The sequence below is a fragment of the Manis pentadactyla genome, chromosome 15 (assembly GCF_030020395.1).
Source record: "Manis pentadactyla isolate mManPen7 chromosome 15, mManPen7.hap1, whole genome shotgun sequence".
Taxonomy (NCBI): Eukaryota; Metazoa; Chordata; class Mammalia; order Pholidota; family Manidae; genus Manis; species Manis pentadactyla.
The window spans coordinates 22,904,495-22,931,703 of NC_080033.1; the positions used below are offsets into that span (position 1 = coordinate 22,904,495).

The window sequence follows — 27,209 nt, forward strand, 5'->3', positions numbered from 1 at the left end:
CCACCTCTGCGGAGCAGCAGTACACTTGATTGGGGGATTTAGCAGCTGGGAATGGAAATCCACTCAGATTCAAGTCATTAGCTGAATGTGAGTTCTCTTCCCAGGAGCTTTGGTGAATGTCACGTTTTGTGTGTTCTAGGCGATTTACCCAGTACCTGCTGAATCTGTTTCCAGTGGCAGGCTTCCTTCCCCTGATGGCACAGTCCCCTGGGCAGAGAAGCTTTCTTCTCCCAGGGGAGACAGAGAGCTGGGCAGTTTCCCAGCGACAGCACCAGAGGCAAATTTGCTTTCTGCTTCAGTCCTTCAGAGCTTCACATTCAGCCGCTTCCTGTCCCTGGCTCCCTCCATTCCAGCAGGAGCCCAAGCCATGCGTGTTTTCCTAAGGGGGGTGTGGTCCACCAAGGGCAGCAAGCTTGCTGTGGGCAGCTAGAGGAAGCAGGTGAGGCTGTTTGCTCACCAATCTCTGATATCACCCAGCTCACCCTGCAGGAGGGACACCTCCAAGTGCACACAGAGGTTTTGCCACAGAATCTGATTCCAGCAAAGAGAGATAAGTGGTCTTTTAAAGCAAGGCTGAGCAGGTACTCATGTGGCTTGGATTCTCCTCACACCATACCAAAGAGCCTTGCCTACAGTTAGTTTTGAATTGTGGTCCTCCCAAGCTAGACAGAAGGCTTTCTCAAGGTGCGCCATGTGGGTGGCAGGTTGTGTGCGCCTGCGACCTCTTGTGGCCGCTCCTCAGAGTCGTCCTGGATGGTGGCTGTGTGGGTTGTGTCAGCTGGTCCCAGCACATCTGAAAGGCCTTCTGGGGCCAGGGGACTAGGCAGGGACCAGAGGAGCTAGTCTTTAACAAGTAGTTTTTGTTCCTTCCAAAAAAATGTTTTCAAAGTGAACACAGCTGTCTCTGGGAAAGATATTGCATGTGCCAGCAGGAAATGTAGTCACAAGATATGGAAAAAATCCTGTGCTGCAGAGGTTCACTAACCATTGTTGCTTTAAGAGACAAACTTCTAGATCTCTCCAGGGGTACAGGCAGACTTTGATGTGCTGGGATCACAATAGGTGGAGCTTACACCTCCTCTTTGAAGCGGAAATCTCTTCGCATGGGTGAACTGAGGCACACTGCACCTGTGGGCTCTGCTATAATCCGGTCAAGAGTCCTTCACGGGGACAACTGGGTGTTTTCCAACTTGCCAGTGTGAAGGACACTGCGATGATCAACCTAATCTATCCACCATGTGGGTGTTTAACTGATAACCTCTTTGGGGTAGATTCCTGCAATTGGAATTGCTGGGGGAAATTTTGATGCTCAAAGCCAAACTGCCCTCTAGAAGTTCTTCCTCACAGCAGTGGATGGTATTAATGTCTGGTGAAGCACCTCCTATGTGCTTCCTGGGGATTCTCTCACTGAATCCCATGAAGTAAGGAGTGGCAAATCTGGGCTTTATGGGGCACAGAGCCAGGAGGGCCTTAAGGAACTGGCCTGAGATCCACAGTGGACAGATGGGTCTTAGAAGAGCTAGGTGGCCTCTCCAGAAACTGTGCCCTCAGCCCCTGTGGTACACACACACACACACCTGTGAGTGCCTGTGTGCCCACTTGGGCAAATAACAGAGTTAATTGTATTGTTATGATAATTCATCTTTACCAATCTGATAATGGAAAAGTAAAATCCTTTATTTGCACTTCTGTGACTACTGGCAAGGTTAAACTTCTCTCACAGATATTTCTCAGGCATTTGTGTCTGTGGCTTATCTGCCCTTGGCACAATTTGCTGTTGGGATGTGGTTGACTTACTGATCTACAAGAGCACTTTATACCAGGACTCGTCATGTTACTGTTCTGTTTGTCAAAATATTGTTCCCTATTTGATATGCAGACATTTTAAGTATAAAGAGTCAAGGTGGATCTTTTCCTGCATAGTTTATGCTTTTTCCATAATTACAAAGGCTTTTTCTATTACATCAGTACAATTTAACTGTTTGCATCTGTTTTCTTCTATCTTTATGAGTTTTATTTTCTTAAAAAAATTTTTTTTTATAATTATGAAGTATTTCAACACTGGTTTGTATAGTAAAACATATCCACACATCTGTGTGGTTCTAAACTCTTTAATCTGCCTAAATACATTGAAGTGCGATGAGTAAGCAAAGATTCTGGCATTTTTGCCCCCCAGGAGTGACTAGTCAGCCCACTGTCTTTGGAATAATCTCTTTGCCCTACGGATTTAAAATTCTGCCTTTACTGTATTTTAAATTCTTATGTGTGTTACCAGCATAGATAACCCTTGCAGCAGTAACAAGAGAACCCAAGTCTCAGTGGCTTAGCACAGTGGAAGTTTATTTGGGGCTTATGTTACAGCCTGAGGCAGGCCCCCGTGGCTCTCCTCCAGCAGTGGTGGGGCTTGCTTCCATTGTCTGACTCTGCCCCCTTTGAGAGGGGAAAGAAAAAGCACAGAGAGCTTACCACCTCTTCCAGCCCTACCTGGAAGCAGCACATGTCACTTCCAGTTACACACCTGTTGGTGAGAGTCAGTCACATGGTCCCAGCCTACCTGCAGGCAGTCTGGGAAATGTGCCCAGAAAGAGGAAATGGAGTAGTGAGCGCACAGCTAGGTCTCCCTCCGGGCTTCTCCAACAGATGAGATGTAAGGCTGTGTGTATGTGTGTGTGCACACTTATGTGCATGTGTACAAGGCTTGTTTGATCATTAAGCATGTTCAGGCCAGTCGTGCCTGCCACCTATTACCCTTTCCTCAGATGTTTACTGAGGACCTACTATGTGCTCATCATAAAGCCCAACCTTGGATACAGAATAACTTGGGCCTGCCTCTAGGAATTCCCTTCAAGACTGGTAGGAAAAAGGGGCAGGCACTGTGGCACAGCCATATGCAAGACTGAAAGCCACACGTGGGTGTATGTGAGGTGGGGAGGCGGAGGGGGAGGGGCTCACCTGTTAAGGCTGTTGGTGGTGAGAGGAGCAGGAAGCCATTCAGAACCCCCTGCAGCTTCCCCTCCTGGGTGGGCAGGTGGTCCATGGGGGATTTGATTAAAGGCTAGGAGGGCAGCCAGGTGGACAGGGTTGGGGCAGGCAGCCATGAGGAGGGGCTGCAGCAGTCCAGGTGGGAGGGGACCTGTGGGGGGCTGGCAGAGAGGGGTTAGTGTTGAGGGAGGAGTGCGGAAGGGAGAGCTCAGAGCAAGCTGCATGCAGCCTTCCAGAGCCAGCACAGCAGATGGGAAGGCTCGCCTTCACCGTGTCGCTCTGGCTTCCTTGTCTCCCGAGCTCTCATCATGTTCCGTGGGCTTTTTGAATTTCTGAATTGTGGTGATTCGGCTTGTGTGAGTCCATCTGTGGGAGGCTTTCCTGTATGTGCAGGCAGGGGAGTGGCTTCTCTGCCTCATGGCTGGGTGGGAGAAGGGGAAACCCGACTCTCAGCACATAACCAGTGCTTCCACGTAGGAGCATGGCTACAGGCCAGGAGCCAGGAGGGCTCTTCCAGGCCTGGCAGTTCACCATGATTAGGTGCCCATCTGTCAGGACGAGAGCAGGGGGACAGTCCCCCCAAGTGTCTGTACTGCTGTACGGCTCTCCGAGGTGGGATTTCACACCCAGAAGAAGCCCTACTAGTTGTCTGCTGGCTTTGGTGAGCAACGTTAGAATCATAAAGAAAGAATATTTAACTTTGCATCAATAGGCAAAGAGTAATTAAAGTATAATTAAAAGCATTAATTCTTCTAATTATTGGTTTTATATAATGTGTATTTAAAAATAAGACATCTGTTCAGACTTTCTTTCGAATCTCTCCAGAAACCAAGAAAGGATACCATTTTAATTAAAAATGGATTATTTCAAAAACAGTTTAATCACCCTGTCATTACAGGACTTAGACTTTATTAATTAACTATTGATAAATAGGTTTAAGTGGCCAGAGTTTTTAATTCATGGGGGTAGAAGGAGTATTTTTAGGAACCTGACTTGCATCTCTAGGATGTCAGCAGGAAAAAGGTTCTGAGCTCCTGAGTTAGTTCTTTAGTCACGTCTCCCATCCTCTGGGGGCCCAGTGGATATCTGCAACAGGTCGGGGACAGATGGGCAGCCCCTGTGTCTGTCCCCGCCCCCACCTCTGACCACTGTGGCGTGAGCAGGTGCTGAGGCCCTGGAAGGTGGCATCACTGTGTCCTGATAGCACAGAACCTTGGCTGAGGCCCTGCAGGTAAGTCTCTGTGGGAGCACAGCTACGGCCACTGCCATGCTGGAGGCCACTGGCCAGGCCAAGCCCCTTGCTCCATTGCTGCCCCTGCCCCAGCTCCGTGCTTGCAGAGTGTCTGCTGGCAGCCCCTCCTCTTTTCAGGGTTGATCTCTCTATGGGAGCAGTGTGAGTGCAAACCCTATTTATCATCTTAAGTAGATAAAGACTTACAAAGTGATAAATGGTATTCCCGTTGTTCCTTCAGCCGAGTGTGACTCAAAGAACATTCACAGTTGCGAGCGGGGATGGGAGGACTCATTAGAAGAGGGGTCTTCAGCAGCTCACACTAAAGAGCCAATATGCTGCCATGAAAGGCAACCACAGGGTGCAAAGGGCTGTTGCCTCCAGGGGCTCCCCCAGCCCAGCCCTGACAGACTGTGTCTGGGTCTCCCCGCACTACTAGTTGGGCTTTGGCCTGGGCTTTGTGGCTCCTGGGCACTTGGAGAACCTTCTCAAAGAAGAGACATCATGTCATAGGTACTTGGGACAGAAGTCACCTGGCGAGGCATCCAGGGTTCTTGCTTCCTGCAGGTGACCAGGAATCTGGGCTACAGGGAAACCGCCCCCCTGTTCCCGTCATCCTAGAGCAAGCCCATCTCCTGCTGCACATTGACACCCCCAGGTGACCAGTTCCCTGTATTTGGTGCCTGTGCTTAAAATACCTGAGTGGTTTGATTGTGGAAAGCAATATGGAAGTTCCTCAAAAAACTAAAAACAGAAATACCGTTTGACCCAGTAATTCCACTCCTAGGAATTTACCCAAAGAAAACAAGATACCTGATTCAAAAAGACATATGCACCCCTATGTTTATCAAGCACTATTTACAATAGCCAAGATTTGGAAGCAACCTAAGTGTCCATCAGTAGATGAATGGATAAAGAAGATGTGGTGCATATACACAATGGAACGTTATGCAGCCATAAGAAGAAAACCAGTCCTACCATTTGCTAGAGGGTACTATGCTCAGTGAAATAAGCCAGACAGAGAAAGACAAGTACCAAATGATTTTACTCATTTGTGGAGTGTAACAACAAAACAGCAGCAGACTCACAGATTCCCAAGAAGGGACTAGTGGTTATCAAAGGGAAGGGTGTGGGGAAGGTGGGTGGGGAGGGAGGGAGAAGGGGATTAAGGGGCATCATGATTAGCACACGTAATGTAGGTGGGTCACGGGGAAGGCAGTACAGCATGGAGAAGACAAGTAATGACTCTACAGCATCTTACTACATGGATGGACAGTGATTCAGGGGGTGGAAGGGAACTTGAAACCACAGTGTTGCTCATGTGAAATCTTCATAAGATTGTATATCAATGATACCTTAATTAAAAATAAAAATACCTGGGAGGTTTGAGTGCATATGGGCCTGGCCGGTGAAGCGCCCTCTGCTTCTCCCTCCTCACCCCCTCCACAGCCTTGAGGGGAGGGCAGTCGGGAGGGAAGGTGAAGACCTGAGATCCAGAAGATGGGTCAGAAAAGGCTGGGGTGCAGCTATGGCTTCCCATCCCAGAAGTGGATGGCCGCAGAGAGCCGGCCCAGAGCCAGGGCTGGCCCGGAGAGCCCTGTCACTTAGGACCACCATGAGAAAGGCACTGACATAAACAGTGCTTTCCAGAGGAAGTATATGAGGCACATTTGTGAAATATTTTAAGATTATAAGGCTGAGAAAGGAATTTGATGTTTGGAAATAAAGTAGCACTGGGATCTGTAGAAATAAAACAAAACATATGAAAGGGATTCAAAAAAGCAAAGCCCTTTCTCTATCTAGAAGGGATGACCAGGGTATCCCAGTCTGACTGTGCTACCTGGAATCCTGCAGGATTGGTATGTAGGAAGCACCTGTTTGGTAGAGGGTTCCAGGTTTTGTTTCTTCCACTGGGGGTGGGAGGGGAGTTTGTGGAGGGAGTTGGGGGCTTATGGCGGTTGGTGCCTGCAAGGATGCACCAGGTGGGATAGGGGAGCTGTGCAACCGCGGTCCCAACATGGACATCTGTGAGAATCATCACCCCAAACTGGCTGTGTCTGTGATCGACTTCATGATGAGCTATAAGTAAAGGAAGGTGGAAACATTGCTGAGCAAGGTCCAGCCAGGATTCGGGGCTGAAGGGAGCTCTTACTCGCACTTGGCAGAGCAGAGTGTTGTGCTAAGAACTTGCATCTTGTCTGAGGCCCTCAGCAGGCAGGTTTGCTAAAAGTGCCTTTGTACCCCAAGACCCCTTGGCACTCCAAGGTGTAAGGACAGAGGGGCCCATTTGGCCTTTGTCCACGGGGTCCGCAGTGGCCTGTTGTCCGAGGCTGCTGAGCCAGGGATGGGAGCAGGCGCGGGCACAGTAGAGAAGCTGGGTTCTGTTTGAATCCATCCCACCAGCTGTTTTCCAAAGCCTGGCAGATGCCATCTGGGGATGGGAAGCTTCTGGATCAGTTTATTTCCACCCAGAACAAAACACGGGCTTTTCCTCAAAGAAGCCTTAGGGCAGAATTTCCAGCATCAGGCACTCATATGACACCCTCACAACTTCTGCCAAATCCTTGTCCCACCTGTAGTATTGTTTGCCTAATAGGTTTTTTTCTTTAAATATATTTTAAAAGAAAGCTTTAGATTCCTGTCATGAGTGAAATCCAATATAATTTGACACAAATGGAAGGTGACACTTTAAAATAAATACCTAATGCATAAACTGTGTTTATTAGTGTACCCCATAATGTCGTCTCACAGACCCTTTGGGAAATACTAGGTCAAAGAAATAACCTTCCCTTCCCTGCCTTCTGGGGAGGTGAGGAGGGGGTGCAGACATCCCTTTGTGGGAAATCCCTCTGGATCAGGTTGAACAAGGAGTATCTCCCTACACCCCTTCCTGGTCCTGTGGTTTGAGCCTCCTGGATGATTCCTGTGGTGGCCTACTGCACTTTTAAAGGGGGAGTTTCCAGTTTGGGGCCAAGAAAGGTGTTATTGCTGACACCAGCAAGGACTGGCGAGACTGTCAGATGTGAGCAGGTTAAGACAGAGTTGGCAAGTTGTGCCTGTCTTTCGTAGCTCTTCTACGGCCAGCCTTCTGATGCTGGGGCCCTGTCACATGCTAAATAGTGTCAGCCCCAAAGGGGCCTGGATTCACAGACCTAGAACTTTCCTCATGGGCCATGTGCTGCAGGCTCCCAGTTCTGTCCCGTGTGCTGCCCCCGTGCCCAGCACTGACCGTACCCTGCCATTGTCTGCAGCTCCTGCCCCACGTTTGGATCCCTTCCCTCGGGGATCAGCAAAGAAGGTACTAGAGACGCTGGCCACATAAAAGATGGTCAACACCACTAGCTAGTGTCCTTCATATATAAATCTCCTAAGGACCAATAAGAAACAGACAAACATTCAGTTTTCTAAGAAAGAAATAGGCCATTCGGAGAGGAAGAAATATAAGGAAACAAATATATAAACAAGTTCAAACTTGCCAGTTAATCAACGAAACGATGAAACACCTTTTTGTTTGGCCTACCAGGCTGCAGTGGGTAAACAGGCCTCATGGTGAACTGCTTAAGACCCTGAAAATCCTTAAGCCTTCTGGGGTCCATTTGGCAGAACATGCTCTGAGACTCAAAAATGTGCACGTGCTCAGTGATTCTCCTAGGAATTTAGCCTGAGGACAGTGAAAAGACACATAGCCATGGGTGTCTATCATAACGCAGGGCTGGAAGCAACCTAGCAATCTAACAGTGTGGAATTGGTCAAGTAAAAAAAGCAAAGTGTCTGCTGCCCAGACACTGTTTATTATTCAGTCACTCAAGGGTACTGAAAACCTCCTATGCACCAGGCACTATTCTAGGCTCTGGGGATACTACAGTGAACAAAATAGACAAAAGCCTGGCCTAATGCTAGGCGAGAGGGATGGGGGGATGGATGGTATGTTAGGTGGTGGTGACAGCAAATGGGGAAGGAGCAGTGTTTGTCCAGGGGGTTCAACACGTGTCCCTGGGCAGGAGACGCTGGAGGAAATGCCTGAAGGAGAGAGAACGAGCTGTGGACCTCTGGGATGGACATTCCGGGTAAAGAGCCTGGGGCTCATCTGGTGCCCTGAGGTGGCAGCTTGCCCACTGATCACGGGAGCAGCAAGGAGACCGACTGAGAAGATGAGAGGAGATGGGAGGGAGGCAGGCTGCTCATGGGAAGTCAGGGTTGGGTTTGAGCAGAGGAGTCCTGTGAGCCTACTTAAATTGTAGAAGGAGCCCTGTGAGGCACCCTCTGTAGGGGACAAGTGCTTTAGTGGAGGTCAGCTACACAACTGTGACCATCAACCCATCAAGAGAGGATGGTGGCCTGCACCAGGGATGAGTGCTTTTCATGGAAAGCAGTAGTTAGATTCTGGACAGAGTGACAGTGCTAAAAATAAAAACAGTATAGACATGTATCTGCTGACGGGGGAAAACATTCTTGCTTTAGCAAGGACTTTTCCCTGGACCTCCCAGTTCTCGTCCAGGACTAGGTGGGGCCGTTTGTCCTTGTAGACCTCTTCTCGGCTCAGTTGGGCCCCATGCACAGATATGAAGCAGAAGAAGTTATAAGCCAATGAATAAATCGATACAACTATCTGGAAAGGTTATTTGGCTTTATCTGGTAAAGCTGAGTGTACATAAAATCCTGTGACAGCATTTCCACTGCTGGCAATATGCTCAGCAGAGATAGGTGCACACATGCCCTAAAAAATGTACAAGAATGTCCATGGCAGCACTATTCATGATAGTGCAAGCTGGAGACAACCGGAATGTTCAACAGAGTAATAGAAAAATCCTCTGGGGTACACTTACTCTGTGGAAATGGTACCAGCAATGAGAATGAGCAAATGACAGCTGCCTACCACCCGGGGTGGGTTTCACCAGCATGATGTGGACCGGCGGAAGAACCAGACAGAAAGAGACCGTACTATTTGGTTCTATTTACGTAAAGTTCAGAAAAGGTGAAGCTAACCTGTGGTGGAAGTCAGGCTGCCCATGGGAGGGCAGGCCAACTGGGGGGAGGCACATGGGGATGCTCACTCTGTGGCAGATCATTGTGCTGGTCCTTATGATTTTGTTCCTTTTCTGTATGTATGACAGACTTCAGTGACTTAAGAAAAAGTTTACAGTCAATTTTAATATTTAAAAAGCTGTTTATGCTTAAAAATAAGTGCCTAGAAGGATGGTCAAACAAAATATTTGACGAGGTTATCACTGGGGATCAGATTATGGGTGATTTCAGTTTTGTTCTTTGTACAGAAAACTTCCACAGTCTCTTCCATTTATATCTGCTTCATCTATATCTGTTGATTTAAGTTTATTAGCAGTTTGGTGCAGCCAGGGCTTTGACAGCTAAGGAGATTGTAGGGATGTATCCCGTAACCGATACTGAGGAACTCGGAAACTCAGCCTAATCGAGCATATCAAGAATAAAGGGAAATATTTGTTAATTGAATGTCATGTTATGTCCTCAGTTATGCTTAATACAAGATAGGCAATGTAGAATTCCCAATTATCCAATTAAAATGCTAATTATCTTGTACCTTGATACCGCCGCTCTTGGGGAGAGAAGAGGGTAGGTGCCGTCTCTCCTCACTTCCTGCCCTGACCTCTGCTGTCTCTGCTGCTGTCCTTGCCTGTGGTTGGTGGTTTTTCTGCTTTCAGGGTCTCTGCATCCCAGGGCCTTTCCCAGAGCACCAGTTCTTTCCACCAGCCCTCCTGGGGCACTATCTGAAGACAGCCCACCCTCACCCAGCATCCTGTGGGGCTGTTTGTCCTGGTGACCTGCTTTGGCGCTCTGCAGGCCCCGTGTACAGATGTGCAGCCAGGGCCCTAGGAGGTGTAGCTTAGTGTCACCCACCACCAGTATTTGCAGGACTCAAAGCATCCTGCTGAGGCAGGTGCTAGTCCAGCCCCCACCATTGGCAGTCTGAGCCTTTGGAAACCTGCCTCAGATCAGAAACCCTGTGTGGACTCCAAGCTTGAGCGCAGACTTGATCAGCTACCTGAGCAGAGTATGTCACCACTGTGAGCCACAGTTTGCTCATCAACGAAGTAGGAAAATCACTCCTTCCCGGAAGGACTGCTGTAAACGTTGAAGGCTGCAGGTGGCTGTGCAGTATTTCTTGCTGCCTGGCCTCGTGGGAGGTGTTGGGTGGAAAGGCGTTGTTGCTCCAAGTCCAACCAGGTGGGGGCAGCAGTGAGGAGACTCAAGGAGCAGCAAGCAGAAAGAGTGCACATGGTGGCAGAGAGTCACTGCAGCCACTGCAGATGGGCTGCCACCCTCGTGGTGCCCTCAGTGCCGGCTGGGCCTTGAACTGGCTTATCAATGCACTTCTGAGTTTAGTCCAAGGCTTTCAATTAGCCCCCCTGGTGTTGGCTGCCACCCTGGCCCAAGAAGGCCCTGCCCTGAGCTCAGTGATAGACCAACTGAATGCTACTTGCTCATTTAAAACATGCTCAAAGGCTTGTTGGTGGGTCCCTAGCTTGCTCTGTGTCTTTCTTCACCTGGAGGAGAGGGGCAGAGCAGCTCCCCACTACCCCTGCTCAGAAGGCCCACACTGAGCTCAGTTACAGAAGCTGGGACTCGCCTAGGAATTTGGGCAGAGCCTGGGATGGGCAGCTGGAGCCACCCTGTGTGGCAGCCATTACAAGAATAGAAGGGGAGCTCTCTTGCCGAGTGTGTTCTGATGACCCCCTGGCTACCCCAGAGTCAGTGAGCAGAGCAGCGCCCAGCCCTCCCCTGGGAACTCAAATGTAATTGTACATGAGCTTCCAGTTCCAGGCTAGAGGTGTTCTCTTCCTCCTGCTGACTCCACTGGTAGAAACCCCTCCTCTGGGTTTGGCTAGAATCCCCTCTGTCTACTGCCTCACTTTGGGGAGACAGGAAAACACTCCTACTTGGCCCCCAGGTGAATCTCAGGGCTCTTGTCCACAGAGCCAAGTTTTTCTTACCATCAAGAATTTTCCTTTAGTAAGTAGATGGATCTTCAAAGGACATATTACATTCATTACATGGTTATGGTCCTTTTTGCTAAGAAAATAAAATTGTAATTGTTTAATTAATAGGTTAAATGGGCATTAAAAGTAACTCAGGGCTGTGACAACTACACAGAACACAGTCCCCAAATACCACAAACCTCCCTCTTACCACTGCTTGAGGCCTGGTACTACCCCAGGGACATGAGACTTCTGGTCAGCCTGTGAACAGGGCAGAGGCATCTGGGAAGGGACTGTGGGCTGAAACGTGCTGTGTCCAGGGAAACTCCATGTATGTGTTTATCCTGGTGGTGCTGCATGTGCGTCAGCCCACATGGGACTGAGGGCACCCGTGGAGAACCTGTCTGCACTGGCACGTGGGGCCATGGGTGTTAGGGCCACGGGTCTATGTGGTGTTCTCTTTGGTTTTAAAGGAGTAGCCAGGAGGCTGTTTGTCAAATGCAGGCCTCCTTTCCTACAGCCTGCAGGGCGGGTCTCTGCTGTGTGCACTCCCCCTTTGAGGCATCTGAACAGTGACAGTGACGACGCCTGACGTGCCAGTAACATGCCCGACACTGTTCTTCACACTTCATATGTATTAAATCACTTAACTGTTTTCATCCCATCTTACAGATGAGGAAACTAAGGCATGGAGAGGTCATACCACTGGCAAGTGTCAGAGCCAGGATTTGCCTTTGGCATCAGTGTTGAGCAGCCCCCGGGAGGCTGGGTGCGGGGCCAGGAGCGAGGACTGTGGGACAGGGACAGGGTGGGGAACCCCAGGCCTAAGGGAGTAGGGGGTGGTGAGGAAGACTGCCTTTTCCAGGAGAGACACTGGGAGACACCTGTCTGGACGGCAGGTGCCGGCTACCACCCTGGCCCAGGAAGGCCCTGCACTGAGCTCAGAATGCCTCAGCCCCTGTGCTATAACCCTTTGTCCCAACCGCCTGCTCTCCTAGACCCTCTGCTTAGCCCTGTGGCCTCTACCACCCTGCCCATCTTCCCTTCCATTCTCCTGTTCCTGGCTTGGCCTCCTGGGGACCTGATGTGCATTGAAGCCTGGCTTGGAGGAGGGATGATGTGGCCAGTGCCGCCCACAGCCCCTGCCGACCTCCCTATATGCCAGCACTCAGCAGTTGCGCTAATAGCTTGGTGCCACTGGCTGCCTGGGGCAGCCCTTCTGACGTTATCTTGGGTAGCTAATACATTTTTATAGGGCTGTGACTATCTCCTCGTCAGATGGTAAACCTCGGAGGGCTGGGGCTGGGCCGTGTGCCCGGGCAGGCTCCATGGGCTGTTTCTACGCCTCCGAATCTGCTGCCCTTGCCTCATTAGTCATCTCCAGGTGCTGACAAATGGCCCTGCCCGTCTGTTGCTGCAGTAACTCCATCCACCCCGTTATTCACAGCACAGACTCTCCCAGGTTACTTAAAGGTCCTCATTTATGCCTGGATTCAGAGCATTTTCTACCTGTGTCTCGTCTGGGAGAAATTTATAGGCAAGGGTGTTAGAGGAATGTCCATGTGGGAGAGAGCTTCAGGGACCACAGAGCAGTGGGCCATCCGTGAGGCTGTGGGCAGGGCTGTGGGCAGACCCCTGCCCTTTCCCCTGCTCATCAGGAAGCCCCTCTTGCTGTGGGGGACAGTGGGGGAAAGGCTTTGCTTAGTCAGGGTGCTCCCCACCCCATCCTCTGTCCAGGTGAGTGGGAGGGAGCAGGAGCAGTTAGGCCCAGGATGACCCTGTGCTGCACCCGAGAGGCACAGATTGACCGGAAGAGCAGGCGGAGAGGCCACTGGGGCCCCATCCCTGCGGCCTATCTCCTGTCTGCGTCCTCTTGTGGGTGGACTGGTCATTTCTAGAAGTTTGTTTTGGTTCTTTCTAAAATCTGCCTGTTTGTTTTCGTACTGGTGTTATTTTGTATGTGTGTATAGTCTCTGTCTGATGATTCTGTTACCGCAGGTCCTTGGGGGTCTCAGCCTGCTGCACGCTGTGTCTGACTCTTGTGATCTTTTTCACATTGTGAGTTCATCTTCAGTGTGTGCGGGAGGTGTATATGTCCATGTCTGTGTGTACGTATCTGTTTTATGTATATGCTTGTACGTGTGTATGAGTGTGTCTGTGCACACATGAGTGTGTATGTGCACATCTTGGCTGCTCAGTTTGGCTTTATGTCTAACTGCTCATGCCACGTGCTTTAGATGTCACCAGACAGGGACCAAGTTTTCTGTTAATTTCCTGGCTTGGGAGTTTCCAAACTATGCAGGTAGCTCACACTTGAACCTGAACCCCATGGAAGACAGACCTATCCTATCAATTCTGAGGGAATGTTTGTTATTTTTTCCACAGAGCCCGGGCAAACTGCTTGATTGCCTCTTTTGATGCTGGTGAATTTTCTCCCAGGCTCCCCTTATGCTGAGGGTACATCCCTGCCCAGGCCCCAGCTTTACGTGGGGTGGGGTCTCAGTTCTAGTCCCCTGCCTCTTCTGTGCCCAAGTCCTTGCTGTCCCCACATAGTGAAAGCCAAGGCCTCCAGGTTCCCACAACCGACAGTGCCCTCTTCCTTTCCGGCCTCACTCTCCTTCCTGCCCAGTGAACTTGGCTCTACTTACTGTATTTTAGGCAGTAACTCCGAGTGTTGGAGGTGGGGGCTGGGGGTTCCCGCTACTCACTCTGCCATCATCTCATTGTGGCTCCAGAGGGGCCTGAGAGATGAATTTGGCCACAGACTTGTGTCAATCAGTAGTTAGGCCCCTGTGGTTAAGAGTCAGCCGGACCTTCACCTGGTTCATAGTTTGCCATGTTTTCCGTGGTCTAGAAGGATCTTCATTAAGGGTCCTTCTGTTGTTACCTTGGTCTATGAGCCACCTAGGGGGATCCAGCGTCTCGGTGCCACGGTTTAGGCTGGTGGCCTGTGCTCGCTGAGCTCCGACTGAGCGGCGTGGGAGCCTCATGTCAAGCACGAGGCTCAGTTTGGAGCATCCACTGCTCATGCACCATCCATGAAAATCAGAAATGATACTATCTTTCATCTTTCCACAGGCCCCTTGAGCCACTGGGCTTGCCCCAGAATGTGGGTGCCTTTGTGTGTCCACAGCCCAGGCCCCAGGTCCCAGACAGAGGGTCCTCGGAAGTACATGAGCAGAAAACGTGGGCCCATTGCGTCCACCTGTTAACTGCCACTAGAGCACCAGTTTGTACTCATGTCATGTCAGAAGAGTCAATTTAAATCAAAAGTAGGTGCTAACGTCCAATTTGAAGGAATTCAGCCCCTCTAAAGTGACTTTCCTGCACGTGGTGTTTCCCTTCCTTATGGGTGTGTGGGATTGTCTGGGGAGCTGGGCTGCGATTTGCAGGTGAAAACCGGGTCAGCTTTTTCTCAGTTTGGTTCTTCTGTAAGCCACACCTTTTCTCTAGATTACTTTTTTTCTTAAATGAAGGCCAGGGCATACACTGAAGGCAGTTGGTACTGAGTAGATTACATGGTAGGGAAAGGCCTGCTGCTCAGACTGGCTGCAGGGAGGGAACCAACTGGCCCCGTTGTCCTCGGGCTGTTGTAGAACATCCTGGTTTGTTCACCTGCTGTCCCTCTGCCTGTCTTCCTGAAAGCTGGCCATTCCCAGTGTGGCCTGCGATCATGTGCCTGACCCCATCCCCTGGAGAACAGCCCTGTGGCCCCCTGGGCCCGCTTCAGTCTAGCCAGGGCTGTGCCTGCCAACACTAAGGGGGCACCATGGTGCCTTGGCATGCTGGGCGTCTCCCGCTCTCCGTGGGCCTGTGGTGCAGTGCTGGTGTCTGAGGCCCTGCGGTCTAGGCAGGGAGCAGAAGTGCTGCAGAGCTGGGGGCTGCCTGCAGGGGCTCCATGGGGGTGCTGGCTGCACTGGAGAACATGCTGGGCCGTAGCCACACGCAGAGTGTGTGGGCTTGCTGCCCCATGGCCTTGGCCTTGAGCTGAGGTGGAAGTTGACGGCAGCACCTGGGTGCTCTCACTGTGAATATGCAGCAGCGTGAATGGGGAATGTGTGGCTTTCCTCGCTTCCCTAGCAGTTCTTGAAATCCTTAATGTTGAGGAAATACTTCACTCACAGATGCCCGATTATCCTGCAGGGTTTATAAAGCAAGTCTGAAAGCCAACAGGATATAGCAGCACTGTTCCTGCATGGCAGCTGTTTAATACCCAATCATGACAATTAGACATGATTTATGTTTACAGTGCCTGAAAGATTAGACTCCTCTATACACAGACCTAGGACATGCAGGGCGGGATTGCCACTTAACATGCCTGGGTGTCCTGAGGACGGGGGTAGTGGCACAGCCCTGTGGTTGGTCTCCCCTGTCCCCATGGTCAGTGGCTATGGTGGGGTCCACCTGGACCTGCTTTTCAGCCAGGGCCCCCAGAGGGCTGGGCCCACTGGAGGGGGTAAAGGCAGCCCCCCCCCCCACTGACCCCTCCCCAGCCCGCTTCTACAAGGGGCTGGGTCCTTGGAGCACAGAGTCTCATGCCAAGGCAAGCCCCCACGCCCAGATCCTGGGGCATATGATGGGGGCACGCAGGGTCTGGCCTCTCCAGGGCCCTCGGCAGTGTGTCCTCCCAAGGGTTCAGCACAGGTAATGTGGTGTTGAGGTGACTGATCTGGTCCACCAGCCCCTGCAGCCATCTCCAGGCTCTGCCCCACGGAAAATGGGGTGAGGCCCAGACCTTTCCCAAGGCTGCTGACATCCTGTGCTCCTGGCGGCCTCCTTTTGCTCTGTCTCTGGGCTCAGCCTAGGGCCAGCTGCTGGCTTCCACCTCTCATCTTTCCCTCCAGACCTTGCTCCAGGCCTGCGCTGCTCAGGGTGGGAGCTTGTCCAGGAGGTCAGCCAATTTGCTGCTTGTCCCAAGCAGGAGAAGCAGGGCCTGCCTCCAGACCCTGCCTCTCTCCACCTCCCTGGAGATATCCCTGCCCTGCTCCATCTGCACAAGGGCCTGTCCTCCAGCCCAGTGACTCCTGCCCTCCTTCCCCTGCACCCCACCACAAGGTCAGGCACAGGGTCCCAGGTGAGTCCACGCTGGGGCTGGAGGAGCTCACGTTCCTGCCTGACTGTGCATCTAGCACCTCACTGTGGGGCAGGTTGTGGCCACTGGATGTAGGAATCACAAGGAGATACTCCCTCTAGCCCTCTAGCCCTGCAGAAGTGGGTAGCCCCTGCCCCAGCCTGTCTTCCCACAGGGCCAGGGCTGTCCTCCTGATGGGCCTTGGGAGGCTGGGCAGCACCATGGCACTGGAAGGGGTGAACTGCTCTAGCCCTGCTCCCTCCCACACTGACCTCTGTGCTTCTGTGCCTGTGGCTGACCCTCAGCTCCAGGCTACAATCCTCACAGTCCCACGCTGGGAATCTCAGGCCTCCCTGCAGATACCCGGAGATTCCTGAGAATTCACGCTGGGGCGAGCATGCTCGCATGACTCCATCCTGACGTGTCTTCCTTCCTCTGCAGCCTCTTCGAGCACTACTGCTACTCGCGGGGTGGTATGCGCCACAGCTCCTACACCTGCATCTGTGGCAGGTGAGTGGGCTTCTGGCTGCATGGTGGGGGGAGGGAAGGAGGAGGGCTTTCACAGTAGGAGGTTGGGGGAAGTGAGATACACCAGCTTAGATGCACCTAGTCACTCCCATGCCGCACCTGTGCCTACCTAAGCTTAGAAATCGCTGTCCCCTAAGGCTCCAGGGTGAAGGAGGGAGCCGACCTGTCTACTGCCATGCCTTCCCATCCCATCTCCTGGTGGCTTCTCCTCCTGGGTTGCTGCCAGCCCTGTTCACCCCCTCTACACAGGCACATGCCCAGCAACTTGTGACAGCTCCTGTGTGCAGTAGGGGTAGAAGGGGCTGTCAGTGCAGGAGAGCATATGTGTGTGTGTGTGTCTGCATGTGTGAGGCAGTCAGTGTGGCTGTGTGGGGAACACCCCAGCATGGATTGGGCTGGGCCTCTGTGGTGAGGGGTGTCACTATAGGCATCTCTGTGTGTGGCACATTGCTACTGGGGGCAGGAGGACTTTGTGCATGTCACCTGCATGTGGCCAAGTATGCTTGGCACAGGGTAGAAATGACCATGAATGTGGCCAGATGTGGTCTGCAGAGGTGTGCACAGCTCTGCACATCGGTGTGTCTGCATGTCTGCATGTCCTTGAGGGGCACGTCCTCACTTGGTGGCCCCCTCATCTCCTGGCTCCCCCCATTCAGTGCCCCCATGCTCTGCGCTTGGGTCAGAGGGGCTGGCCTAAGCCCTGCAAGGACAGAGCCAGCAGCTCTGCTGTTGTGCACGTCCTTGGCACATGAATAATACATGTGAACAGCTCACTCTTTGGAAATGTTCTTCTCTGGTGGATAGAGAGAAAAATCATTATTTCTACTTTTATGATTCCTGAGACTCCTGAACAGGGCCATAAATATTACACCCAGGTGGGGTGTTTCTTTTTTCCTTTGGACAGACATAAAAGTCCTGTTTTTCCTTAAAGGCATCGCTCATTAGGGAAGCACTCTGGACCAGAGGAGCAAGGGGCCCCGGGGGCCCTGTTGCCTGCTCCAGCAGGCCTACATGGCGACTGCTGACCCAGCCCTGGGCCTCTGCACCAGGCCTCCCCCAGCCACCAGGAAAGGAGGGCTTCCTGAGAGTCCCCTCTCCAGGCCCGAAGACCCTTGCTCCCACATCAGGCCCACATGCCCGCCCCCAGGGCTCCAGCCTGAGCGTCACTCAGCCAGGGAAGCCCTGCGGGCTCTGTGATCCAAGAGGCTGGCCGCCATCACTGTGGCTGCAGGATGCCAGGGCTACTGTGCCCCCTTCCCACTTCAGGCAGTGGGCCTGGTTCAGCCCCCCTGACTTCTGCCTGCAGGACAGGGAATGGGGTGCCAGCCCCCTGGCCTGTTGGGTGAGGGCTATTGACCTCCCTCTGGTACTCCGCAGTGGTGAGAACTCAGCTGTGCTGCACTACGGGCACGCCGGGGCCCCCAACGACCGGACCATCCAGGATGGAGACATGTGGTGAGTGAAGCCGGCCCCTGAGCTGCCCCTGCTCCCTGGCCGTGCATGTGAATGATGGGGCCACCGTGGGACTCAATCTCTACCCTAAGAGAGCTGACCACAGTAGGTTCCAGGCCTGCTCTTTCTCTGCCAAGGCTGCTGGCCTGCATTGTGCCTCCTCTCTTGGGCCACGGAGGCCCCAGAAGAGGGGTGCAGGAGCCCCTGTGTTGAGACACAATCTCAGAGGAAGGCCTGAATTGTCCCCCACCCTCTGCTCAGCACCCACCACACACACACACCCACACCTCTGTCTCAGCGCCAAGAGGGAGGACCCCTCCGTTCAGAGGAGGGAAGACCCCTAGGGATCTTCCACCCTCTGAAACTTGCCAGCCTCAGCCATGGGACTCTGACGTAAGCGGCCATTAGTTCAGGAGGTCAGAGGTATAGTGCTGGACCCTTAAGGCTGCGTGCAAGGCCTTTCTGAGCACAGTTTGATGTGCCCTCATGACAATGCAGATGTGAGCAGCACCCTCAGCCTGAAACCCTCCAGGGATGCTCCTCTGTTGGCACAGTTAAGGATCCTGTTCCTAGACCCCTTGTGTGTAGGGCTCACACCTTTCTTGGGGGCTGCCCCATGCCTGGGGAGGGGTCCACAGGTGCATCGTGGACTGGCCCCTCCTCAGCTTATGGGCACTTGGCGCTCCCCGCCTGTCCTCTCTACTGCCCGGATGTTGGGCAGGGCCAGTCCAGGCTGCTATGCAGCTACTGAGAGCTGCCCTGAGGCCACAGGCTCTGCAGCACTGCCCTGTCTTGGCCCTCAGACATTTGCTGTCCTCATCGACCGGCAGACAAGGTCGCACTGGCCCACCCTGTTCTTTGGTGCCTTCCCCTCCTATCGCTGAGGCCCTGGGCAGGGCTCCCATAAGCCTACCTCCAGCAGGGCCGTGGCCTCCTGTCGGGTCGTGCACATTGCCCTGCTAGGCCCAGCGTCCAAGCTGAGTTCTGGTGATGCCTGCACACGGGCCAGGGCCCAGCCTCATGCAGGTGCAGCCCATCTCTGCCTGTGCCCCGGGGGTACCTAGCCCGCATCCATCAGCGGGTATGAGCTGAGATTCGCCATGTCCTAAGCCGTCACTGCCAAGTGTTCTTGGAAATCCACCCGATCCCAGGGTACCCCTGCCACAGGGCATACCATGCACTGTGACCTGCTGCCATCTCCACTCACCCAGGGTTAGTAGCTGGCTGGGATGTTCTGGCTCAGGCCACTGTTGGCAGGAGGCCAGCTTAGCCTTCTGGGATGACACCAAGTCACTGAGCTCCCTCTCTGAGCGTTCTGTCAGTGGAGGCAGCACACATCTCTCAGGACTGCATGGGCAGCAGAAGGAACATGTCAGGAGCACGGGTGCTAAGTTGATGTGCCCTCCCCCCAGGGCCTGTTGAGAGCATGCAAAGGGGACACCCAAAGTACACGTCGAGGCAGGCCAGTAGGACACCCTTCCAGGGTGCCTAGTGCCCCTCCTGGCACGGGCTGAGGGTGTGCAGTGTCCTTCTCTGGGGCTTCCCCTGAGCCTGCCACCAGGGACATCTTTTTACATGGAATCTCTCGTGCAGGTCCAAGGGGTGGGCATCTCATAAGCCTGCGCACACAGACTCCCTCCTTGTGTGGGTAAGGTACTGACATGGATAGTGGGCGGTTGGGTAGGGGGGGGTGGCCTGGGTACAGAGCTAGTGGGATTAGGGAGGGTGCTGGCTGCATCCAACTTGGCTCAGCTGTAGACTAAGGAAAGGAGGGGCCCCTGCCCTCTGGGCCATGGCTGAGCCACTGGTGGCCCAGAGAGAGGCTACCTGGCATCTCCAGGGACTGTCACTTCCTGGAACCTTTCCTAATGCTCTTTGACTCTGCAGCCCATTCTGGCTGGGCCAAGAGGACCTAGTCCCTGGACAGAGGCAGAGACCCAGCTGTACCAGAGGGGTTCCAGCTATCCTGAGGCAGCTCTGACCTGCTGGAGGGCTCTGTGGCCGGGCCATATGGCCATGAGTTTTTCTCCTCTTTGAGCTTGGCACACCCCAGAGGAAGTGGCTACCTCCCACTGTCCTCTGTATCTGCCCCAAAGAGGGTGTTCACTCCGTTTTCATGGGCTGCTCCCAGCTGTGTTCCTGGGGTGGGGCCTGGCTGACAGATCAGGCCCCAGATGCTGTGGCCTCAACACCCCTGGGCAGCGCGTGGCACCTGTACCTTCTGGTTGCAGCTTTAGAAACAGGAGTGATCTGAGAAATCCTACAGATGTTAATGCCAAGCCCAAATTGGTGATTTTATTTTTCTAGTGCTAACTTTGAAATGTAGCCAGTAGAATAATTATGAGTTTATCGTAGTCAATTTATTATGCAGCATTTAGAATAACATGTTTTGTTGGTTACCGCTACTGCCAGATTGCTGGCGGCGTTTATAATCCATTGTTTTATTGAAATTGATCTGCCGAGTGCCTACTGTGTTCAGTAAATAACAAATCAGTCTGGTATCCCAGCATAAAAGCCACGATACTTCATCATATGAAACCAAAATATGAGCATAGTGCAGAATTTTTTCTGAAACTGAGTGTCTCTCTGAGGAGACACTATTCCATGTTCCCACCGGGGTGCTACACTCTAGGTCTCAACCCCTTGATGTTACATGAAAATGCCCCAGAGGTATTTTAACATTGAGTAATGGGGCTCCGTGGGGGCTAGAGCTGGGCCAGGGCAGTGAGGCTTTGCTGGCTTGGGTGCTGAGGGCACCAGCTCTTTCCATCCCTCTCCCTCCTGTCCCAGACATGCCCTCCCCCCTCTCCAGCAGAGTGGACACTCTAGCCTCAGCTTCTCCGTCGCTGGAGGTAGTACAGCACCCAGCTCTGGGAATTGATAGCACAGTGCTATGTGGAGCCTGGCACTGCGTGGCTATTTGTGGGTGCAGCATGGCAGCCATGCCCCGAGCCAAGTGGGGTTGTGCTCTCGCACCTGTGCTCCGGGCCCTGAGGCCCATCTTCCAGCAGCTGATGTGCTGGAGACTGGAGGTGAACGCCCCCAGCAGGGCGAGGGCCACAGATAGCTCTTGAGTCCCGAAGCCTGCTTTCTCGTGTTTCTAGCCCCCAAACTGTCCTCGGGGTGTGTGCCAGGTGGAATGTGAGGCCAGCCAGGCCCACCTCCACTTCTCTGTCCTTCCAGTACCAGGAGCTTCCCTGGAGCTAAAAGCCATGGCCTTTGTCGGCCTCCATCGACACCCTGTAGATTGGGGCCAGTAAGTGAGACACACTGGTTCTTGCTGCACGTCAGACTCTCCCCAAAGTGCTGAGAAGAGTATTTTGACAGCCACTCCACACGCCTTGCCGGCTCCTTGGGCCCCTTCCCATTTCTCTTGGCTGAATGCTACCCTGCTTGCTCTGCATGTATCCAAGGGTGGGGAACCGACCTTGGTGTGGCCACAGATCCCTGGGGCCTCCCCACTGGGCTGGTTCAGGACTGTGAGGCTTTTTAGGGCTTGGTTGGCTCTCAGAGTACCTCCCTCTGTGTTTGCTGGGGTTCACCATGAGCCCCCATCACCAAGTCACTGTCCTAAAGAGGCCATTAGCTGTATATTGTTTTCATTTTTAAGGCAAGTAGGCAAGGCCCCCAAAGTGTGGTGCACTTGCTGGTAAATCCTTGTCCCATGCTTACACAAGGGACATTGTCCAAGGTCACTGGAGGCCCTTCCTAGTTGGGGGCCCAGAATAACCTTCCTTACCGGGGGTGTGAGCACAGACGTGGCCGGAACCCTCTATCACTGACCTTACCCTCTTCCAAGCCCTCACACACTGCCTGTCCTCCCAGAGCTGGCTTGGGCTTTGGCAACCAGGGTCCCTGTGGTGGGCAAAGATGCCGAGGGCTGATGCGCTGCCCGTGGGCCACCGTGGAGTGCCACTGTCCATGTTTCAGTGCACTGGGAAGCCGTGCACCCAAAGTTGGACCCGCTCCTGTGCCGCACTGCCTGGTCTGGGGCTGGCCTTAGAGCACTCCCCTGCTCCCTGGGCCCATCAGCAGGCTCGCCCAGGGAGCAGAGGTGAGGCAGGGTCCTGGGGGTGCCTCCAGTGGGTTCTGATTTGGAAAATAGCTGGGACACCCATCCTCACCTGCTGCCCTCTTCCCTGTCCCGCCACCTGATTAGGTGGCAGCAGGAGTGGCTCCTGGGCTGGGGTGCCTTGTGGCCCCTCTCAGCACCTTCTGCAGCACCCATTAAAGATGCCCAGGCCTGGGTTGCCCAGCTGCAGGCAGGATGGCTGGTGGATGGTGAGCCGGGCCGCCCAGCACTGGCCAGAAGAGGGCAGCATTGTCTCAGATGTGTGGGCCTGGCCTTGTCCCTTCTGTGCTGCCCCTGGGCCGTGGGAGGGCCCAGCCAGCCCAGTTAGTGGGGAGAAGCCTGTCCCAGCACCATGCTCAGTGTCATTGCTGGCTCCTCTTTCCCCATCGTGTCCCCTGGCCATGGGCACAGCAGCCTGAGCGCTGGCTCTAGCATGCCTTGCCCTGCTGATGGCAGAGGTGGGCACGTAGCTCGCGCTGACCAGAGCCCTACTTCTCTTTGCCCAGAGAGATAAGGGCAGCTGCTTTCCTGCAGGGAAGCCCTTAAAGTCACCTGAACTGTTGCTGGCGTGTCACCGGCACATGCAGCTGCTTGCACTGCCTGAGCCACAACCCAAGCCGAGGTGGCGTCAGAGAAAAGGGCCACCTCTGAGCTGCCCGGTTCTTTCCTCCCACAGACGAGGAGACAGGTGTGAGGGCTCATGGCCAGGGCAGGCAATTCGCCGCCCAGCCCTGCTTTCCTGCCACCAGTGCACTTACCAGCGGCTCCTTCCTGCCCTTCTCTCCACGTGGTTCCCTGTCAGTTCCGCAGGTTTGATGTGGGCTAGATGTGAGTTTAAACTGCTGGGGAAGGTCACCCCCACTGCGCCCCCTCCATCCTGGGCCACTGTCATGGGCAGCAGCCTGTGTCTCCATCACAGACATCCCAGCCCCTCCCCTGTAGCTGCGAGGTACCCACCGCTCACCCAGGGCCCCGGTAGCCACCTTGGCATCCTGGGGTTCTGCCCCAGCTGGCAGACAGCTGGGGTAAGGGGGTCCCCAAGCCCCACCTGCCTGCCGCCTGATGTCTCCATCAGCTTGAGAGAATGAGTGCTACATCCGGGGCTTGCTCCCCAGTGCCAAGCCCAGTCAGTCCCGTCCTGAGAATTTGATGGTCTTAAGGACATGCCTGGGCCTCAGGGCAAGAGAACGCTCTCAGGAGGCACAGGCCTGGCCAGCTGTCTGTGCAGACCAGTGGCCGTGACCTTCAGCATTCCTTCCCTGTTAGAGGCGCCCTTTACCTTCTAGCCCAGCACCAAGCACACAGAGAGGGGCTATAACCAGACACCCGTCCCACGTGTTTTCTAACCATTCTGTTCAATTTGTTTATGCTTCTTACCGACACACCACTCAGTTGCCTTCACAACCCACGGTTTGAAAAGCCCCGGTCCAGACAGCCTGGGTGCTCGCAGACATCATGGGACACTGCTTACCAAAAAAAGTGAAATGGAGCACATGCTGTGCATGTGACGCCAACTCACTCCCTCCCCCGCAGAGGCCACAGCTCTGACGCCAGCCCTTGCCCACTGGGGTGGGCAGCTGCTGTGTCCCCCTACATACTAGGCCAGGTGCTGTGTAGTGTCCCTTCTGGGGACTTGGCCCCACACTGGTGCTGTGCTTCTCCCCACATCATCCCTAAAATGGTAACAGCAGTTCTTTCCAGACACACAGGAGGCCCCAACACTAGCCTGCTCTGTACCAGGTGCGCAAGGATTGCTGACTCTGGGGGTGGGTTGCTTGGGCGACTTCGTGTCGGCTGAGCCCCCAGCAGTAGCTGCCACGTGCCTGGATTGGGCTGCAGGGATAACCAGAAGGCAGTGGGGCGAGGCCCTGTCAGTGAGTCTGCCCCAGGGCTCCGAGTGACGGCCTTTGCCCCACTGGTCACATCTGGGGCTCAGCGTGCCACGTCAGGTCTGGATGGGAGCAGGCAGTGGCCAGTGCTCCTCGTCTGGAGGGGCTGCCCACCGCAGCAGGTGGATGGGAAAGTGACCCGTGTGTGCCTTTCACTGTCTCACACTGAGGTGCGAAGAGAAGCAGGAGGTTCCTGCTGCTCAGAAATCCCCAGCCTTGCCCGGAATACAGACAGATGGCTGCAAGTTGAGGTCTGAAATACTTCTGCCATAGTGACTAGGCCTCTGTAACTGCGCAGTCAGTCTTAGGTGAGAGGCAACTGAGCGGTGGGCTGAGATTCGGGAGATTAAAATGGAACCCCAAGCTGAATGCAAAGCAACCCAGTCTGAGCACTGTAGCATTTCACCAAAGCTCTTCCCAGGCCCCATGCCACGGACCCAGCCATCTCAAAGGCCTTCTGCCTGTGGGCTGCCTGGTCCCTGCAGTGTGGCCCAGGGAGTTGAGGGAGGCCTGGGAGAGTCTGAGTGGGCCAGTAGTGGCAGGTAGCCCGGGCATGAGGCTGCCCAGGAAGAGCCAATGGAAGACAGAACCTCTCATCCCAGCCAGAAATAGAACCAGAAGAGCACATGTGAGGGGTGAGACGCCAGCATATTGCTTGGAGATGTGTAATATCTCCCCAGATGTCTTAGATTAGCACACACATTCACTCGGCCAAAGATGGTAGGGTCCCTGGTGGGTGTCCCCAGGCAGCCAGGGAGGAGGGATCCTACATTTTCTGTTGAGCCAAAGTATGACTGAATTCTCCATTTGTCAGTTTTGCATTCAGAGGATGGACAAAGTGGACACAGAGGAGTTGGAGGGAGATGATTTATAAAAGAGATGGCTTTCATCCCTGGATTCAGAGTGGCTTGAATCTAAGTAACTTATGCGTGTAGGAACTCTGAGGGGGATTGAAAAAAAAGAAAGAAAGAAAGAAAAGCAAAGGATAGGGAACTGAGAGCACAAAAATAGACATCAGCCCCATGCCTGAGCGTCGCTGGGCAGGATGGAGCTGGCCGGCTGGGTGTACACTTCCTTCTCCAGAAGTGCATGATTTTAAAACAGAAAAATACAGCTGAAGTCTTCTAGAATCTGAATGATAAAGCCAGGCTTGCCAAGGAACTCCAAGCACCCACCATCCCACGTCCTCCCTGTGTTTCTAAGGAGAATTTGGAGAACTTGGTCAGGCGGCCTGTCTGCCTGCGGACAGACCTGTTGACGCTGCTCTGGATGACTCTGGTGTTCAGTGTGCTCTTGTGGACTTCCTGGTTTTTTATATAGTTCGATTTCTGTTTTCCTTTGAGATCAGCACAGTCCAGTAGAACTTGCTGCCCTGCTGCTCCAGGTTGCCCTCTAATGTGGTACCCCCAGGAATCTGTGCCCCCCACTCTCCCAGCTCTGTCCTGTCTGCTCAGCCCATTCCTGGACGTTCTGAATCAGAAAACCACAAACCATTTTCCTTTGTTGCCTCTGCGGAGCACAAATGAAAACACGCTGCTCCCCGGGGGAAACTGGGCCATGGCCCCACACAGTTATGCTCCCCATCCACTCCTGCCTGCACACTGGTCCTGAGTACACAGACCAGCACCGTGGTGGGAGCCCCATTAAAAGGTGGAAAAACTGAGGACCTGAGGCCAATTGCCAGAGGCAGGACAGGAGAGCCCACTGCTAGGCTCTAGGCTGCTGATGCCCTAGCTCTGGGCTTTGCTGGACTGGTGTTCAGAGCCACAGTTCCTCTGCAGTTTAGGGCTAAGATGTGCCCACCATCCTGGCTAGCTCTGGGGGGCCTGTGCCCTGGCAGGAGGGAACCTGCAGGCAGCTGTTGGCCCAAATGCCCTGTTGCATCTGGAGCCTCCAGGGGAGCAGATACCTGGGCGTGTCTGCCCAGGGCCTGTTTCCTTGTCCTCAGCACCCCCACTAGGCTTGGGTGGGTCATGGCTAGTGAGGCCCAGGTCCCCCCATTGGCCTGCCCCAAGCAGGGTCCCTCAGAGTCTATGACTTTGACCAGCCTGAAGTTCCCCTGCCATGCAGGGGGTCTCTGGGAGACCCTTCCCCCACCCCCTGAGAATCACCTGAGGTGTTATCTGTTGCTTTTTGCACTGTTGACACTGTTTATGGTGTTTTGCAATCAGGAAAAGATTAGAAAGTGCCCGGCTTGGGACTTTGGATTCCAGCAAAGTGACCGGGGATCCTGAGCATTCAAGTTTTTCCTTTAAAAATGTTTCTGTGGAGTAGCTGGTGCTGCCTGTGAGGCCATATGGCCTAACCCCTTTCTCCACTGGGTCTCTGCTCTGGCGTGTGGGAAGGCGGCCCCAGAGGCAGGAGCACAGGCGGCCTCTGGACTGTTTGTTGAGTGGCTGTGTTCACCATGGGAATCTAGGTTGGGGTGAGAGGCCCTTGCGGCAGCAGGCACAGCTCTGCCCCTAGGCTCAGATTTGCCAGGACCCCCCAGACTGACCCCCACAGGAAGCTGAGGGTGGAGCTGGGCACCAGTCACAGAGGGCTTGCCTCTCATCCCCGCCTGGCTCTGTGGCCATCCGGCCCTGAAGATGCGGCAGGACCCCAGGCCTGGGGCCAGACCAGTGTCCCTCGGTTGGTGTTTCATCACCATCAGTGCCGTGACTGGGCCACGAGCCTGTGAAGGGGCTGAGGGTGCGGGTAGGTACCCTCTTTGTGCCTGCTGGGGAGCAGCCAGCTGAGGTGCTTGGGTGGGACAGCATGCGAAGAGGTGCTCAGTCTGTGCACCCCTGCTCCTCTCATCCAGGGCACCGCTGTGACTCACTCAGTGGGAGCCAAGCAGCCCTTCGCTGATCCTGTCGCATTCCACCATGGAGGGTGCACGGGGTGGGATTCTTCCCTGCCACTGACCAGTGAGGGCCCTGAGGCCAGGAGCCAGGGACCTCGGCCCCATGTGCACAGTCAGGCAGCGAGGGCAGGAGTGCAGCCTTCCTGGTTGCCTCCTGGCCCCTCTGCAGCGGGCCCTGTCACGGGG

General features: G+C 53.9%; 1 protein-coding gene across 5 annotated transcripts in view; it reads left to right on the plus strand.

Moving 5' to 3' along the window:
• Positions 1-27,209, plus strand: part of PEPD (peptidase D) — a 120,301-nt gene that overhangs the window by 78,992 nt on the left and 14,100 nt on the right. For 3 of the 5 annotated variants that reach the window (XM_036929837.2, XM_036929839.2, XM_057492947.1), the window contains 2 exons: positions 16,679-16,747; positions 18,143-18,220. The exons of 1 other annotated variant lie outside the window; for it this stretch is intronic. In XM_036929837.2, the coding sequence (XP_036785732.2) occupies positions 16,679-16,747; positions 18,143-18,220 (147 nt within the window). The remainder of the gene's footprint in view (positions 1-16,678; positions 16,748-18,142; positions 18,221-27,209) is intronic. One more of the 5 variants, XM_036929838.2, reaches the window with a different exon arrangement.